Source organism: Callorhinchus milii, unplaced genomic scaffold (assembly GCF_018977255.1).
Source record: "Callorhinchus milii isolate IMCB2004 unplaced genomic scaffold, IMCB_Cmil_1.0 Scaffold1, whole genome shotgun sequence".
Classification (NCBI taxonomy): Eukaryota; Metazoa; Chordata; class Chondrichthyes; order Chimaeriformes; family Callorhinchidae; genus Callorhinchus; species Callorhinchus milii.
The window spans coordinates 25,285,458-25,305,331 of NW_024704742.1; the positions used below are offsets into that span (position 1 = coordinate 25,285,458).

Here is a 19,874-nt window from a genome sequence, read left to right on the forward strand (position 1 = left end):
GCATCAAATGCAGTGCGCTTCATTTTTAGCTGCTTGCACAGCTGTGGGAGGAAGTAATAGAAGCATTTGAAAAGCATTTCCAACAAAATCTGAGCTCTGCTCTGCTGAACATTGCTCGAGTACTTGAGAGCACTTGCCCAATCTGCGACATCGTGTTGTCAATGATCACTCATGTTATCTGGATAGCCTTGCATGTGAATGATATAGTGATAGCTTTCCTGTGCATTCTCTTCCTATCCCCTATCTACTACCACCAATACATTTCTCTTGCTCTCTATTGAATCACAGAACTGTACAGCACAGAAGAAAGCCATTTGGCCCATCATATCTGTGCTGGCTCTTTGAAAGAGCAATCCATTCAGTCCCATTCCCTTCATAAGCACTCTGAGACGTTATTGTTTGCGTTTTCCCCATTCCCATGCAAAATATTTAATTTTAGATATCTATTTAGTTCCCTATTGAAAGCTAAGGATTATGATCAATATGGATCCTAGTTCGACCACCACACCTGGCAGGGCATTTCACATCCTAACAGCACCCTGCATAAAAAAAATCATCCTAATTTCCCTTTTGCTGTTTATATTAAATGCTGTAGATACCTCTTGTGATGCCTCACTGACCAATAGAAATAATTTCTCCCTATTGACTATCAAAACCCCTCATAACTTTAAAGACTGTAACCTTCAGTTTTTTTTAAATCATTTTCCCCCTTTCCTTCCTAAAATGAGAAGAGAGGCAAACAAAACATCCGCAAGATCCAGCTCAACAAATTACTTAGTGATATGATTTATTCCACCCATTGTTTTTGTTCCCCGGAAAACTGCCTTATTGTATTGTAGATAACATTTTAATATTTCCTGAAGTGAATTTCAAAGCTACACTGAAGTGTCTCTAAAGTGTTGGGATGATACATTTCGCTTCTTGATGTGCAGAATTATAATTTTTCATTCAGAATGTATAGATTTGTTAATTGCATTCAAGCATTTTGTTTATTTTTACAGAGGTTGATGCAGTTATATCACACTTAGACAGGCTGCATATTACACTAAAGCATGCAAACTCTCATTTAAGTAGTTATCGTATCAACATGAGTGGGGGCTGCGGTGTTTGAGGTTTTTGTATCTTTCAGATTTATTTTCCTAAATCTCCATCACCTTACAAGTGGGAAGCGGAATTCTGCCCCTTGTGATGTACCTACCCAGTGTCCAGGAAATTACTTGCGCTCTGCCCTTGGACTCACAATGCATCTTCTCTGTTGACTCTGCCCATTACTTGGGAATCACAGAGCTCCTTAACTAGTATTTATTTTTATCAACCACTGTCTTGATACATCACCATGCTTTAACAATATCCAAGCCAGACTGCAAGCTCCATGTATCCCACTTACGCATAGAAATTTGTTAACTACTATCAATAAAGGGCAAACCTTGCCCCATCCCTCTCTCCCCTTTGGTACCAAGTTTTGGTGATATGCTGGGCAAAGTGGTTTCAGAAACAAAAACAATTAATAATAATAGTAATAATAATAATAATCCTTGCATTTGACAGCGCTTCACAGAATATACTGTACAGTGAATTGACTTTATATTTGTGGGCGAAACGTGGCAGTGGATTGAAATGACCAATTCTTTATTGTTTTTTTGGAGTGATTCTTATCAGGCGTGTGGAGTAAGCAAACCAAGGTTTCGCCCTGCCGGGAATCGAACCCAGTTAATTTAAGTTAAAATATCACACAAAATAACATGAATGCCCATATTTTAAAGCCTTTGATTTCAAGACAATCCCCATCCCACTTCAAATGAAGAAAAAAAATGAAGTAAACCCTGGAAATAATAATATAATAATAATCCTTGCATTTGATATAGCGCCTTATCAAATAAAATGAACAGAATTTCTTGAGCTGGTCCAATGAAGTCGTGAGTAAAGGCACTGTTCAGTGCAGTAACAGGCCATGCATGTAGGAACATACAGAACATTAACATTCCCAAAAGCTTTCAATTCACATTGCAAATTACTGTATTATGAAAGAGAAACCACTGTGAGGTGTACAGTAATCACAAAAGCTATGATCCTAAAGCGGGTAGAGGTGCCCATCCTATGAAATCTGCTTTTATACTGTCAGTAGCAAAGTTACTTTACTTCCAGCAGTAGACTTGTACTCACAGTTCCACATTGCATCAAATTGGAACTGTACAAAGCACAAATCCTGACTGAAGTTCACGTACACAATGACCCCTATGCACACTGCTCAAATTAAGAGTTTTCATTGATTAATGTTATTAAAAGGATCTATCGCACAGTGAACACTTTAAAACTGTTTAAAAAGCTCTTGGATGGTTCCATGCAGACCGAGACTGGTGTAACTCACATTTGCCACAATGGCTTATATTGCACAATGTGAACTGCGCTAACCATCGGTGGCCGGGCCTTCAGCCCCTAGGCTCTGGAACTCCATCCCCCAGTGCCTTCGCCGCCTCCTCCCTTTCCTCCTTCAAGGCCGGTCTCAAGACCTTTCTGTTTGACCGTGCCTTCAGCTCCCCTCTCGACTCTCTACCCCCTCCTCGCTCCCTCCCTTCCCTCCCCTCACCCTGACCATTTGCCCCCTGCTCGGGTCCCGACCCAACTGTCCAGCACCTTGGGACGTCCTCCCGACGTGAAAGGCGCTCTATAAATGAAATCTTGTTGTTGTTGTTGTTGTTGCACTCATTTTAAGCCATCATCTCCTGGTTGTGTTAAGGCAACTCCCTACCAACCTGCCCGCTCCCTCCATTCAGTCGTCTCCAGCCTGCTCCATATCTCCCGCCAGACCCGCCCTACCATTGGTGGCTGGGCTTTCAGCCTCTCTGCCCCCACACTCTGGACCTCCATCCCACAGTCCCTTCGCCTCTCTTCCTCCCTTGCCTCCTTCAAGGCCGGTCTCAAGATCTTCCTCTTCGATCATGCCTTCAGTCACCCTCCTACCTCTCTGTCTTCCCTCACCCCTACCCCATCCCTCTCTCATGCTCAGGTCCTGACCCCTGACTGTCCAGCGCCTTGGGACGTCCTCCCGACGTGAAAGATGCTCTATAAATGTAATTTTGTTGTTGTTGTGTTCAGTATGATTCACACTGCAATTGGTAAGGTGTGCTGCTGGTTGTAAACATGACCCACTTTTTCACTGTGCAAGGCCAACCTGATTTCGGCAGGAGATCCTCACCAATGCAGGACTAAGATGCTAACTTTCCAATGCTAACTTTCCCAAAACCCATTGCCATGGTTACCATTAGAAATTAAGCAATACCAAAACAAGACAGTTTGTAATTAGTGTTTCTCTGAGATAATCAGAGTTGTCCTGATTCTCTTGGGCCGTGACATTTAGTGCCTGCGCTTTACAGAGAATTAACATATTGCCAGAAAGTCTGAGAGAGAGAAAGGTCAGCGTATAGCTGGACAATTAGCTACATTAGACATGCTGAAACATTACACACCTTACCCTTTTAGAGTTTATAGTTTTACAAAATTGTTACGTTCATATGACACCTTCCCAGTGCTGTTCTGGGGCTCGAAGATTTTTCCTGTTCTTAACCATAAGATCATTTTGTCTTAAAATTTAAGATTGTGCAGAGTTTGGGAAAATTCATAAGTTCAGGCCAAATGTACAACCTGGTTTCCTCGCAGTTCTTATGAAGAAAACTGGATTCCAAATTAAAATTGAGTTTAAGATTTTTTAAAATCCATGCACAGGGTCAAATTTTGAATCAATGGCTCTAAGGATAAGGGTCACAAAAGTGTGCAACCCTCAGCTGTCCTTCCTTACTCACATCCGATGCTTGACCAGGACCGTCTACCTCCACCTCTGTCATACTGCCCGTCCTCCAACTTTCAGTCGCCTTTCTCCCCCTCTTATACCTGTGCTCACCTCTTGCTCACGAGAGTTGCTCACTTCTGAGTGATCAGAACACTTTCCATCTCTGCCTTTCAACCATGTTATGCCAGGATCCCAATGTGTATTTTCTAATTTGCTAGAAGAAAGAAAGAATTTGCAATTTTCTAGGATCTTATCACATTGAAATGTCTCAATATAGTTGACTCAATAAAAGATATGGAGTGTAGTTGCATGCATTCGGCTCCCATTTTGCAGCCGCCCTGCCTTGTACCATAAAGGAAAGGCAGACATGAAATAGAATTGAACATGTTGATGAATTTGCAAATGAACCCGAAATAACCTGAATGGGTCATTGCTGTTCAAGCCTGGTTCAGATCTAGAATAATCATCCTGTGGTTAGTGCTTTAGGTCCTTCAACATATTACAGTGAGGAACCCATCAAATGGCTAGGCTTAATCTGTTTCCATGCTTTACAAAATGTACAAGTTTATCATTTGTTCGTGCTGTGGGTGTGAATTTCACTGTATGCCTCCTCAGTTTCTAATTTTAGTCTCAGACATCATCACTGAACCTTTTAAAAACATCCTTCAGGGCAAGCTTCAAGCTTGGATGTTTGGCTCAGCCTGTTCAACCATCCACGATGAAGCCTGCTTGAAGTTAATTGCCCCGCCTCCTGCCTGAAGTGTTCCTGAACTCTCAAAATGCATGATATTCTATTACCCTCACAAACATTTAACACATTAGCCTTTCAATGTTGTACTTCAAAGAAATATATTCCTTTGTATAATTCTGACATAACAACACCAGAATCTCCAGGTTTAATACGTTAGATGGGAACATTTGTGGTTCGTGCATCTACTCTTGCTTGATGAATGTCTGAATGTCAATCTATTATACGAAACAGACACTCTAATTTTCCAGATACAACACTGGGTAGAAATTCATCTTGGGTTCACATTCACTCTAATTATGCATCATTGTAGAACATCCAGCATTTAACACGTTTCTAAACGCAGACTTAATTTTGCAGACAATTTTATTGAAGTTCTTTTTAAGAGCTTCAAAGTCAAGACTGAATTCAACAATTTGCCGAATGTTGGCATGATTTGAAACACTGAGAAAATAGAGTAAATCTATAGCCAGCTGAAATGTCTCCAACCATTATTAGGAACTTTCACTCTAGTCCATGGTGTCAAAACCCCAGCAGCACAAAAATGGTAATCATTATTGGAGCTTTCTAAAGCTTCCACAAAGCGAATGCACCAGTCTGTGCAGGAATATTGAAAAAATTATTGTTCCACTAAACCATCTGTGTGGATCAATTCAATTACTTGGAGCATTCAGAGGAGATCGAGGTCACTGGCTTTAGTGATTTGAATTGCTTAGTTACAGCCTTTGTGCACAGGGCTCCATTCAGAGTTTATTCTCTCGATATAAGCTCTAAAGTATTGTTCCTGTCCACATCCACCACTTATTCCGCTAAAAAGTTGAAGTAAATTTGCTTGCTTTCCACATGTAGTTCAGTGTACAAAATGTACAAGTAAAATATCGTCATTATGATGAGTTTGGATCTGTACAAATACCAATCTGGAGGTAGAAATTCCACCGGATCTAGATTGACTATTTATTGGAACATTTCAGAGTCTAGAATTTGTCAAATTCTTAAACGCAGGTTCAATTTTGAAGCTGTAATTTCTTTTAGCAAACAATGAAAACTGGCTTTGAAGTTAGACCCAAGCCAACAATTTGCCAAATTCTGTCACTGAAATGATAAAAAAAAGTAAGTCTGGACGCAAATGGCATTTCTGCCCCCACTGATCTATTTACTATTGATGTGATGTTCCTTGATGTTATTTTGTGGCTTTACCAAGGAAGCACTGACTGGGGTGATGTGCCAGAGATGAAAAGGTAGCTGAGCTACATGAAGCAACAGTCATTTTTTATGATCTTGTACCTTGGGAATTTGGCAGCTGCTGTGCAATAAGTGGCCCCCGCTGTCACAAGAGAGAGAGAGAGACACACAGCAATGATCTACCATCAGTTTGAGAAATCTGTTCTTTTAATTATTTTTTTTCCCGGGGATAATCTGTTCAAATATAGCAATTTAGGCTCCTGTGTGGTTAACCCTTTCCTCAAAGATCCCTTTCTCTGCTCGTGGTCATCTATCTGTTACTTTGCTTTCTATATCCCCTTTGAATTTCCTGAACACTTTCATGGACTTCTGATAACAGCCAACTCTCATTTCAGTTCATCCATTTAAAAGGAGATGCACAAAGCTGGCATTGTATTGTGGAGCCGCTGTGGTTCAGAGTTATTAACGATACGGATGAAATTACAATTTATATTCAAGAGGGAAAGAATCCTCCGAGGGTAGTGCTTTAGTAAGAATATATATATACACACACAGAGAGTGAAACCAACTGCAAAGCATGTGGGCGATAAGCCTCAGTTCAGTCTGATTAAAGTCACTCGCTGGATACCTGTTGTGGAAGATATATGCACAATAACAAAGCGTTGAGAGCTGTACAAGAGCAGCAATTGGTGCAGTTGAGCATACACTGTACGTGACTGTTGCTAGGATTGTTTGACACACAGCACTGATTGTAGGGCTTTGTTCATTGCTTACTTGTATATTTCACAATAACCACTTGATCAATTGCATTTCATTTCAGAGTGTTATTATTATCTTCACTCACCAAGTGCTGGAATGGACCTTTCTTTGCACAGGACAGTGGGGCTTGGGATTCTATGACACGTGCTCACGAACAGAAGAAAAGGAAGCAAGTGGGATATAAAGTCCTCCAGTGTAACATGGCTTCTGTTTTCCCTTTTTCCAAAGGAATCCACTTGGCCATTCTTGTTCGGAATGAATGTGGTTCCGGCCCTGGTGCAACTCGCTATCCTGCCCTTCCTCCCTGAAAGCCCCAAATATTTGCTGTGTGAAAAGAACGACTATATTAAAGCACAGAAAGGTAAAGTCACAGCAATGCAATTCAGTTCTGATAATACAACATACAGCAACCACTTGCATTTCTATAGCGTCCTTCACGCAGGGTAGCATCTCAGAACGCTTAATGGTGCTGTTTAATGCCAAGCCTGGGAGAAAGGGGAGGTAACTGTAGGCCTGATCAAACAGGAAGGTCTTCAGTTGTGATCTTTTTACATAAATCAATATACGTAGCACCTTACTTGTCGGGAAGATGTCCCAAGGCATTTAACAATACTGGCTTGGCACCATAAGTTCATTCATCGCAAACTAAATGGCAAAGCAAGAATTGTGAAAACGTCTTGTCAGCTTTGTAGAAAAGATGTAATAATTCATTGACATGAGAACAGAGTTGAGAGACTCCTAGTACAAACAGAGTTCTGTCTGTTCTAAGAGCTGAGTTCCAAGGTATGGGAACACTATTGAAACTCTTCTCAAATAGATGATTTTAGTTTTTTGTTTCTTTAATTGTTGTGTGGATGTCTCAAAGTGATTCACAGGATATCCTGTAATGTGCAGTGACTGTGTGTTTTGTGGGTAAATACAGCATTCAATTTGCACACAGCAGTGTCCCACAATCAGCAGTGGAGTAAATGACCAATTTTAATTGGGGGATTATTGACCATGATACTGGGAGCTCTTCTCTTTTCAAATAATGCCATGGAATTTTTAGCATTCACCTAAACAAGCTGACAGATTCTCAGTAACATCTCATTCAAAAGACAGCGCCTCTAACATTGCAGCACACCCCATTTATTTCATTTATTCTGTGTAGTAGGAGAATTTAATCAAGAACAATACTATACTTAGCTCTGAAAGTAGGTAGTGGGGAATTGTCAATGTAATGCATAATGCAATGAAATATTCATGGTAGGAATATTCAATTCACTGAACTGTGCCAGTAACAATGGCTCCTGTTTGTAGCAGGATGTGGCAGGTCATTTAATAATATCTGGCTATGTTAGGTGAAAACCTAAGTATAATCCACAAGATTATCGTTTTCAGTAAGAAGAAATGAATATTCCTTATCCCTGTCCTAACCTGTTTTGCTCTCATTTTAAGATTAAGTTCTCTTGTAACTGATGGGCCACCAGGGGGAGAAAGCTGTTTTATTGTGTCCCTTCATAATCCTAAACAGCTGTCAAATCATCCCTCAGTCTTTGCTTTGTGTTAACTAGCTCTCTCAGTTAGGGAGTCATTAACAATTCTTTAAAGTAGTGCAATTCTACAATACAATAGGTGGGCGACTGATTACTGGAAAAGCTTCCGCTATCAGGGAAATAGAATGAAACTCGTGTCTTTAGTATCTGCAAATGAGTTGGGTGTTAGCATCAAAAGGTCCGAATTTTCTTTAAGTTACAATACCTGAGATAGCACCCAGCATATATGACTCTCAGGCATTCATGAGGAAGAAGGGAATAGAAGGGTATGAGAGGGGAATAGCGAGAGGAGATTGGGAGCGATGGAGGCCCCTGTAGAATACGAAGACCGAAATGGACTAGTTGGGCTGAAAGGCCTGTTTTGATGCTGTAACTTTTATATAATTCTATGTAACTACATATTTTCAAAATACCTTAGCAGGTACAATATAAAATAGGAGAAACTTAAAGCTGTTTCTAGGACAAGCAAATTAAATCCCAAACTATGGAGTGTCCTGGACGACAGGATGAGGCAAGGATCTCCTTGCCAGCTCACACCAGTGTACTGTACCAAGGCTTCAAACACATGTACACACACATCTGTACCATCAAACATCCTGCCAACACTGATTGCTTTAGCATCATGTGTATGGAATAGTGAGATAGTGGAAGGCTGCCATTAATCCCTGTAGACTGCACCTCAACCCAAGTCGTCGCCTCCAGGAAGGTAAAAGGAGAAGAGATGGGAGAGAATAATATGTACTGTGTATTATAATATAATGTGGGTGCGGCAGAAGTGAAAATAGTGTAGCTCTTTGTTCTCTTCCTGAAGTGTTAAAAGAAAATTGTCTAGCTATGGCAGAGTCAAATTATAAGGTACAGATTTTGACATTTATCAAACAAAGGAATATTATTCCAAAAAGTTACCTGTGGATTACAAAAAAAAGCTACCTTTGTAGTTCAACCCATGAGTCATTTCTCTAATCTAGAAGCCAGCTTTAAATAAATAGCATTTATAGAGATAAAAGGGCTTCAATGTGGTATTAGAAACACAGGAGCAGGTAGAGGTTGTTCAGCCAATTGAGCCTGTTCCACCACTTTATTAGATTTTGGCAAATATTTTAATACTAATGCCCAATCCCTTTGTGCCATATCCTTTAATACCCCCAATAGCATCCGTTTCATTCCTGCAGGCCAGAAGGGTAATTGAAAAGGAAACTGTGGCAAAAATACTTCTAGCCTAAAAAGAGCAACTGAGGCAGAATGTAAGCAAGCCTAAAGTTTTATCAGGTTTCAAATCAGAAGGCTTAACCAAAACACAATGATTGAAGGAGGCACAAAGCCAGGCACAAATGAGGGTCAGTGAGGAAGAGTCAAAGGGGGCAAGAGGCAGCAGGAAATGAGAAGAGAAGGAACAGCAAAGGAGACAGGGAGAAACGAAAAGGAAAAGAGGGTGGAGGCAAAGAGAAGTAGAAGAAACAAAGAAAGAGAAATGGTAAGGTTAAAAAGTAGGAGACGGAGAAGAGAGAGGCAATGAGATTTGAGAAAGAAAACAAAGATGGCAAGACAACAGGGAGGATAGTAAATTCTTGCTTATTTTACCAGGGAATCTGCAAGAAAGAAACATGGGAAATGTTGGAAAATGCAGGTAAAGGATGATTGTCCGCAGAAAATACTTCATTATAATTGAGAAGCACTAGAATGAACTGTCATCAATCCATTTCTCTTGTTTGAATAATATATTTTGTTACTTTTACAGAACATCATAGAGTATTAAAATACAGTCAGCACATAAAGAACAAAAATATTCATAGAACTTGTGTGTGTTTGATATTTGAGTTATAAAAGAAAGTCAGTATTTTGCAGTCAGGTGAAAGTCTGGTTAACTAATTGTACTGAATTTATTCAATTTTTGCAATATGTTCACAAACACGGAACTTGTGTGTTTCGTTGTGGTGGTGCAATTATAACAACGAATATTTTTAAACATATCTTATTTGATTTTTTAAAAAATATATCTTCTTTGTATCCTAATATTAATATCAGCCTGGCTCCGTTGGTTGTACTCTCACCTCTGAGTTAAAGGTTATGGATTGAAGCCCTTTCTCAGAATTTTGAACTCACAATCTAGGCTGGCATTTCCATGCAGTGCTTGGGGGGGGTGTTCATTGTTGGAGGTGCTGTCCTGTGGATGAAATATTAAAATTAGATCCCATCTGCTTGTTCAGGAAGATGTTAAAGATCCCAATACACTATTTGAAAAGAGAAGTGAGTTTCTTTCTGTGTCCTGGCCAGCAATCCCCCAATTAAAAAATAGTCATTCACTTCATGGCAGTTTGTGGAGCATTGCTGTGCGCAAATTGGCTGCCTACAAATGCATAGTCACTATACTTTACAGTGGAATTCTGTAAAGCATTTTGAGACATCTCAATGATGTAATAAGGTGCTTTATCAAACGCAAGAATTATTATCATAGTCGATGAGTTGACAGACCCTGGCTGCCTGTTCAGGTGGATGTTAAGGATCCCATGGTACTATTTGAAAAGAGAAGGGACTCCTGGTGTCCTGGCAAACAATCTCCCAAATAAAATTGTTCATTCACTTCATTGCTGTTTATTACACATTGCTTTGTTCATATTGGCTCTCACATTTGCCCACAAAATACAGTTATTGAACTTCACAGTTTATCCTGTGAAGTAATTTGCAACGTCCTGATGTGAAAGGTGCTGTATTGAAGATTATTATTCTATTATTATGCATGCAAGTGTATTAAATTATACAATTTACTGCCAATTAAAATAATTACAGGTGATTCTATATTTGAACATGGTTAACAGATAAGAACATAAGAACATAAGAATAAGAAGATAGGTTATTAGCTCATTTTAGCTCCCATTGCCATTGCATCATTATCAGTAGTACATGCGCATTGAGGGGCTGAATCCAAAAATGGATCCCAGTACATAGGTAATTGATAATGCTTTGATTAGTTTTCTTTATTGTACTGTGGGCAAAGATCATTGAATAATCAGACCATAGAGATGCGTACTACTTGTACAGATGATAATAATCCTTGCATTTGATCCACAAATGTGATACACCTCAGGCAATTTTAAGCTTCAGTCAATCTGACAGTTTTTACACAGTTGGGTATTTCACGTTATGTTTATCATCCTCTGATCAGCATAGGCTGACCCTGCGCTTATCTTAGCTTTCTCTGTTAAGATCTGTCAAAACTGTCACCCAAAGGGTTTCATCCAGACATCATCAATGAAATGGCAAACTGGCATGGGTGTCATTGCAATCCATAGTTTATTTAGAGAATCATAAAAGATCAAAGTAACTCATTGGGAATCTGTGCTGAGGGAAGAGATTACAGAGAGTACAGCATTGCGAGGGCTGATGTTAAGTGTTCTGGGATGCTAACCTGCATGAAGGTCGCTATATAAGTGAAAGTTGTTGTTGATGCCAGATAACCAGATATCTCATCACATGTATTGGTGAGTATGATGCTCTGGGAAGTTTCTTATGTTCATTTTCATCTATCCTCAATGGGAGGGTGGGTTGGGGGAGGGAGGGCAAAGATAAGCAAGATCTCTTTGGGTTGGTGTTGGCTGCAAATTGAAATGCTTGGCAGTAAAATATTACAATCGATTCCATCTTCCATGGTGGTCTTGATCATCCTGTGCCTTAGCCAGACGGTTTTAGAGCACCTCTGATGACGGACTAGCCAGCCTGGATTGTTAGCATGTTTGGAAGAGCAGGCCTCAGGGGTGCTGGACAGTAGCTTGGCTAGAGTGGAAATTTGGGTGGGTACCAAGTTATGGTGGCCTAAATTTCTATTCCTAGCTTGGACAATGTATCATTCCTCCCACTCCGGCTCTATTCCCGTCACTCTCCACACTGCATCATACTTACCACTCCACCTCCCTTCCCATCTCTCTCTGCGCTGAGGGAGTATGCAGAATGATGGGAAGAGAGCTGGAATGGGAGGTGGGAAGTAGTAAAGAGAGCGATGGGTGGGCCTGGGTGCTAATTGGGTCAGCTGTGACCCTGGGGCTGGATTTGAGCTGGATAAAACAACAGGCAGCTTGCCAGTATTTGATCTTCCCCAATGCATACTCTGGGGTCCCCAAGCCTTGGCAAATGCCAATTTGCACCTAGACATTATGGGATTAGATAAGTAGGATGCACCCCTCTGGAGAGAAAGTACACACTCCATGCCAGAAACTCAGAGACCATACCTGAGAACTCTTGGTGGTTTGGTTTAAAGCCTCTTAAGCTTGGTGATGGGTTTCCACGTATATCAGACATCTAAAAATAAAATCACTTTAATATTAGTGCTGGTGTTGAGGACAAGATTTAAGTCAGGAGGCTTTCAGGTGATGCTCTCCTCTGTCTGGTGTTGCAAAATTTAAGGGTGAGAAGAGGAAATCAAGGTTCATTTGATACCCGCAGGAGTATCAGATTGACACAGAGACCAACCGTTCCATTCTTACCCCGTTTGTGACCTTAACAAATGAACAGTGCTTTCCCCAGCCATGGCCGACCTTTCTTGCCAGCTATGCATTCTTGTTCTGCCTGTGTAATTTGGGCACTCCGACAAGATACTTTAAAGATTTCCCTTTCATCTTCAAAAACACTATCCCCTGGGGATTCCTCAGAGTGCAGGGCACAGTTGGAGAACTGAAATGTTATAGTTTATTACATGCAGACTCTTTGGCAGCTAGTTCACTTTTCTTAACTGAAGCTCCACATGTCACTGTGCATTGACGTTGCTCATTGCACAGAGCTACACATGGTTGAGCAGGAGATTGGCATTCTAATGTCTTAGATGTGTTGCGTGACGTCTCTACATTTAAGTGTGTCACATCCAAGAACAAGAGGGGTCAGTGGCTGACTAAGTTTACCAACACGTTTATACCCTGATAGCCATCTGTCCTTTGGATGGAGTAGGATTATTTTTCTCATACTTTAGCACATCTTAATGCTCCCACTTACAGTTCTCTAACTTGAACTGGTAACACATATCACAGCACAGGCTTCAGCACCCATTACCTCCTACCTACCCCATCCATCAGGTAACGAAGCAGGTAATTGCTTGAGGACATCAGTAGTATGCATTCCATAGGCAGGTATTTTGTAACACTTTCTGTGCATAGAGTTTCATATTCTTGAAATGCAGTATTACAGAAGTGACATTTGCAACAGTTCACAGTACATTTCCCTTGTGATAATAAACAGAATTTGGACCTCCTGCAAATTTGATCCATATTTTTGAAATATATGGGGTAAAATCTGCAGTATTCCTTATGTTTTCTTTAAATTAACTCAGGTGCTAATTTAAGAAACCCCATCCCTTTGACTCCACTGTATTTCCCGTTACACATAGGTAGGATCCACAGTGATTCATGGGATTGACAGCATAACGGTTTTGTCCCTATTCACTGTATCCCGATGCTCATCTTGCAGGATGGGGGCTAAGTTAGATCCAAAGTGACTTGTCTGAAAATTAAAGATAGAAGTCGAGTGGATCGATTCTACACTGGGTCCGCAGTACATCAGGGCATTGTTGATGATGGATCAGCCAGTCTACCTCATTAGCGGGATTTGGATTAGCAGACCAGTCACTGGGGGCAAGGAATCTTCCCACTCTGCCCATTTTAACTCTGCAATCCAAACCACTGATGGATTGGTCCTAGCTAGACAAGCAGTAGGAAACTTACGGGTGTTTGTAAAAGCAACAAATTACATTTGTATATTGCCTTTCACGTCGGGAGAATGTCTCAAAGCGCTGAACAGTCAGGGATTTGGACCTGAGCTGGGGGTTGGGATCAGGAGGGGTGGAGGGCAGGGAGGATAGGGTCAGAGAGTGACCAAAGCCATGATTGAAGAGGATCTTGAGACAGGACTTGAACGAGGCAAAAGGAGGGAGCAAAGCAAAGGGACTGTGGGATATAGTAAGAGGTGCGAGCTGTTTAAACTCCAGCAGACCCCTAATGCACTGTGGAGTCCTGCAGCTCAGTGGTTAGAGAACTCGCTTTGCAAGCGAGAGACCTGAGTTCAATTCCAGGCAGGGCGAAACCTAGGGCAAGTTTCCTTACTCCACACGCCTAATAATAATCCCTCCAAAACCATAAACAATAATAAATTGGTCATTTTCAATCTACGACTGTTTGTGGGACATTGCTGTGCGCAATTGGCTGCCGCGTTCACCCACAAATATATAGTCAATTCACTTTACAGTGTATTCTGTGAAGCGCTTTGGGACGTCCTCCTGACGTGAAAAGCGCTGTATCAAATGCAATGATTATTATTATTATTGTGTCCCTGAGCCTTGGCTCCTGCTAATCTGCTAATCTGCACCTAAACTCTCTAGGATTACAAAAGAAGGCTGTAACACTAAGGACACAATGCATACTCAGTAGTTTAGAGACTATTAAGCATGGTGATGGGTTTCCAGTGTGTGAGATACCTAACCTATTGTTTTAAACGAAAAGAAAGCAACTATTGAATTCAGGGAAACTTTAGGATTTGTAACATGTGTGATTGTTGCCCTGGTTGTTTCTATGTCTAAAAGTGATTATGATGTTCTGAACTCAATAGGTGATGGAGGAAGGGTATTACCCCCATGACACGTAAATATCTCTGGGTCAATGGATACATATAAAACTGGGTCACGCAGTATTTCTACCTATGGCAGTAGCAGGAACTTGCCAGCAGCCCTCGAGGGAAAATCCGATTCCTCCGCCTTTCATCCTGACAATCGGACATATTTTTATTTTGTGTTTCCGAGCAAGACAAGGTTACACGCTTTCAGCTCAGTGACAATGAGCGTGGTTGAACACGGACGTGACTGGAACGTTTTGAGGGTGTTTGTGGCAGCCAGCTCCAGTTCAGACCTAATTAAATGCATCTTTTGGACAGTTGCACGTAGCTCTGATGTTCAAATTTGACATTTATTGAACATGTACTGAATGGAATATCCATCAACACCATAACTTATCTGGGTTACCACTGAATACTTGAAAAGAAGTATCGTATCTTACTATTCTGCCCTAGTGGTGCCCCTTGAGGAATCTAGGTCTATCCACCTGTATTCTGTGTGTATTTATATATAAGGCCTTCTGATGGATTGTGTCAGCTTAGCACTCTCCCCTCTGAGTCAGAAGATTCTGGGTTCAAGCCCCACGTCGGGACTTGGAATCATATTGTCTAAGCTAACACTCCAATGCAGTGCTGGGGGTGTGTGGCATTGCTGGAGGTGCCATCTTTCAGATGAGACATTAAACAAGGTCCCATCTGCCTGTTCAGGTGGACATTAAAGATCCCATGACACTATTCAAAAAGAGAAGGGAATTTCTCCCGGTGTTCTGGTCAACAAATATAATAATAATAAATTGGTCACTTCAATCCACAACTGTTTGCGGGACACTGCTATGAGCAATTGGCTGCCGTGTTTCGCCCACAAATATACAGTCGATTAACTTTACAGTATATTCTGTGAAGCACTTTGAGACGTCTCAAAAACATGATAAGGCATTATATCAAATGCAAGGATAATTATTATTATATACACTAACACACACACAGCTCAGCTTTACAGATGTGACTAGAGCAATTTTTATTATTTTGCAGCTTTTTTAATTGTGATTGTATAATTGTGAATTGCAGAGCATTGACGAATGAAAACCGCACTACCAAGGGGACACAATAACAGCCCTGACTAGCAGTGGGCATTACAATGGAAAAAATAAGTTATAAATTCGCACCATTAAGATTGTTGAGTTTACTGATGATCGCAGAATGCCCTCTACATCCTACTGTCTTAAATTTGAGACACCTCGACAATGTGATAAGGCGCTATACCAAATGCAAGGATTATTATTATCCCAGGCTAAGCATAGTGCCTGATATGCTATTGAGCCACATGGAGCAGCAAGATCCCATATTATTGTTTGTTCACTCACAATACATGTATGTTTCCTTGTGCCTCAGGAAAAGACCCTTTTTGGAGCTGGTAGATAATGCACTGCTTTCTCTTTTATTTGATTCAGTGAGTCTTCACTCCGAGGCCTTGGTACTGCTAGAGGATGTGTGACTGATGGTTGCTGCAGCGATACTTGATTTTGCTACCACTGCTTGACATTTTTCAGTGGAATGGGACAAGCTGTTTTATTCAACAGCTAGTCAACAATAGAATTTTAGGCAACACAAATCAGCCTGGCAGTAAAACTAGATGGCAGGATTCAACAATAAAAATATTGGAGTCACGTATAAATATTATAGTTTCCTGTAGCTGTGATGACAGACGAGAATAGAGACTAGAGAGAAAGAGGGAGGCAGATGAGCAGAGAAGGTGAAAAATATTATTCCCAAGCACCTTGGGACGTCCTCCCGAAGTGAAAGGCACTACATAAATCCAAATTTGTATTGTATTTTGATCAAGTAAGCCAGTCTAGTTTGCATACATTCTGATAAAAAAAGAATAAGGATTTAGTTATTAGAACAACCAATTTTTTCTGGAGTGCTGTTGGCCAGGACACAGGGAGAAACTTTCTTCTCTTTTCAAATTTTGCTGTGGGATTTTTAATGTCCACCTGCACAGGCAGATGGGGTTTATAAGTTCATCCAAAAGATGGCACCTTTGACAAAGTAGGGCGCCCCCAACACTGCATTGGACAGTCAGCTAGTATATAAGATTAAAGTCCCAATGTGGGGCTTGAACCCACATTTTTCTGACTCAGAGGCGAGAGTACTGTTGTCTGAGCCAGGCTGACTGCTTCCATACAGGAGAAAATATTTTTGCAATTTAAAAAATAAATATTCTCCAGATTTAGCTACGAAATAAAATGTCACCTACATAATTGCGGCAATTAAAGCCAGAAGACAGTATCATCAAATATTACATGTTTAAAATTGCATGGCTAATTACTGCTGCTTCCAATGATAAAGATATAGGTCAAGGATAAAGGGATTTTGTCCAACTAATGAAATTTGTCATTTCAGCAAGTCAGGTTATCATAAATTGCTCTAAATCACTGCATTACAAAGTTCAAACAGAAGCAAATTAGTAATTTATAATAAAGTCATTGACATATAGTTGCCTATAAATACAGTCAGTAAACTTCGCAAAAATTCCCTGTGATGCAATTTGAGACTTTTAGGTGTTGTCGGCATCAAATGCAAGATCACTATTACTCTTAATATATTATTATTATTATAGTATAGATCTGTGACAAGACTGGAATGGCAACACTGGAATAATGTGATAGATAATTTCAATGATACGTATTTAACATTAATTTATATACTAAGCAGAAGTTCTCTGTTGCAGCTTAATTTACTTGTCAGTAAAAAGAATAGCAGTTGTTTCCATTGGATTCAGGCCAGTATGTTATTGAGAAGTTTGAAATAACACCTAGAAGGCCTAAAGGGATGTATGTCTGTCTATAAATCATCAGCCATCTGCTATTATGTACAACTGGTTCAAAATACTTGTTTTTCTACCAATTGTGAGGGATGGACAGCAGAGTGTCATGGTGAGGGTTGCACAAGTACAGAAACCTGATCGTTCATTTCCTGGCTATTTGTAGACCATTGCTGTGCACAAATTGGCTGCGACTTAATTTACAAAATAAGTCTCTAAACTTTACAGTAAATTCTGTGAAGCGCTTTGAGGCGTCCTCCTAATGTGAAAGGCTAATTTGTTTTGTAGCTAATGCAATATCAAATGTAAAGATTATTATGCAATGTGGTCTATCATACTTTAAGCGCTGAAATATGGTGATCTTGTTATGAATTTCTAGTGAGATTTTCCCAATAACAATAAGATGGCAATGTTTGGCATTTAGTATATTGTAGACTCCAGTAGACTGAGTTGATGTATGACATGTGTATGGACAAGTAGTGCATCCTGATTATTGGCAAAGATTTGGAAAGTATTATAATAATACTTTCATTTGATTTAGCACCTTACCAAGTCGTAGAGACGTCTCAAAGCACGTCACCGATGTGGAGTAAGGAAACTTGACCAAGGTTTCACCCTGCCTAGGAATTGAACCTGGGTCCTCTTGCTTGCAAGACATATAAAGCAACTGCCAGGATGGTAGAAGGTGAAATAGATGGGTCTTCGTCTTCTTTCACCTAGCAAATTCTTATGTTCTTATGAGTGCTCTAACCAATACACCTCACGAATCCAGGAATACTTAACTTATTCATCAGTTGAAAGGAATTGGTGCTGAATGTACCTGGATAGTTCTTAATTGAGTTGCTTTGTATCTATTCACAGTCAGATGACACAGGTAATTGTGGACTTATAGTTTTCTAGATAGTTTTCTTTTAGGAAATAACATTATGGGATATAGTACATAGGGAGTTTGGGACATATGTGCGTGGGACTGCCAGGAAGGTGGAAGGTCTTTTCTCGTCTAGCATTTCTTATATTCTTATGACTTTAGTGTCTTGTAGGCAAAGGTGGTTCTGGAGCTTCGCTTACCTCCAGCTCTCAGAGCCTCATTCACACTTCTTCACCTTTTGAGTCTTCGGACATTGGCCTCCCTACAGCCTCCATTTTGCCTAAGTCCCAATTCATCCAGAACCCTCTAAGCCCATAATGCAGCAATTGCAAATATTATTTTTATTATTATTTTATTCTTAAGTTCCTTGTGCCCTTTGCCACAGTCTCCTGGGAATTAACATGATGAACCTCAGGGCATTTTTCACTCCTCGTCTATGTGTTCTCAACACATTTGTGAGAAACTAAATCTCAGGATCCAACAACAAAATGTTGTAATATATACAGGTCCTGTGTGTGTATGTATGTATATTTTATATATTACAGCTAGTTGTGGCTGTGACAACATGCTAGAAGTTAGAGAGACAAGCAGGGTGACAGTATGGATTGAATAAGGCCGCAACATTTGTTTGGATTGGATTAAAAACAGATTTAATCTATTCATTACTTGAAACAAGTAATTTATAGATTACATTTATTACTTGAAACAAATCTGTTAAAGGAATGATAAATTCATTGGAATGACAGTCTGGAGTAATTGTTATATAATCAGGTGAACTACAAATCATCGGGGGGAGGTGATTTTGATGTCTTTTGGGAAAGGTATGTTCCAAAGCCAACGTTCAGGAGTTCACCTCTAATGTGTGTTGTTATATTTAGCTTGGAAAGTCCTTACGAGTTTGATAAAAAAGTGCTTAGGGACCTCTGTGTACTTGTTTATCAGTCTGGCTCAGTGGTAGCACTTTCGCCTCTGAGTCAGAGGCTGTGAGTTTAACCCCCAAGCCAGGTAGCGTTGTCAGATGAGATGTTAAACCCATGTCCTATCTACATGTTCAGGTGGATGTTAAAGATTCCACAGCGCTATTCAAAAAGAGAAACAAGTTTCTTCCATTATCCTGACCAACAGTCCCCCAAATAAAATTGTTCACTCACTCCATGGCTGTTTGGCACATTGCTGTGTTTTGCTCACAAAATACTGTGAATCCACTTTACGCTAATATCCTGTGAAGAGCTGAGAGACATCTCAAAGATTTGATCAAATGCAAGAATTATTATTATTACGCCAAATGCCATTTGGGACGTATTTGGGGAATACATGAACAATATTTATGGCAGGTGATGTTTTAGTCATTGTGCAGAATTCCACGAATAGCTTAAAGTTGAAATAACAAGTAACTTTTATGATGGGATTTTATGACCCACTGTCTTTCATGAGGTTATAACCTGTTTTTATAAATACAATGAGGCTGGTCCTAATTTTGTGTGGATATCTACTGTACTCATGAGAATAAACAGTTGATGTTAAATCTAAAATCAATGGTATTTATTAAACATATTAAACTATTAGACATATTAAACTTGGTGGAA

The 19,874-nt window shown here is 40.1% G+C and overlaps 1 protein-coding gene across 6 annotated transcripts in view; it reads left to right on the top strand.

The window, feature by feature from the left end:
* Positions 1-19,874, top strand: part of slc2a9l2 (solute carrier family 2 member 9, like 2) — a 191,068-nt gene that overhangs the window by 88,829 nt on the left and 82,365 nt on the right. For all 6 annotated transcript variants that reach the window (XM_007897325.2, XM_007897328.2, XM_007897331.2 and 3 more), the window contains exon 7: positions 6,705-6,837. In XM_007897325.2, the coding sequence (XP_007895516.1) occupies positions 6,705-6,837 (133 nt within the window). The remainder of the gene's footprint in view (positions 1-6,704; positions 6,838-19,874) is intronic.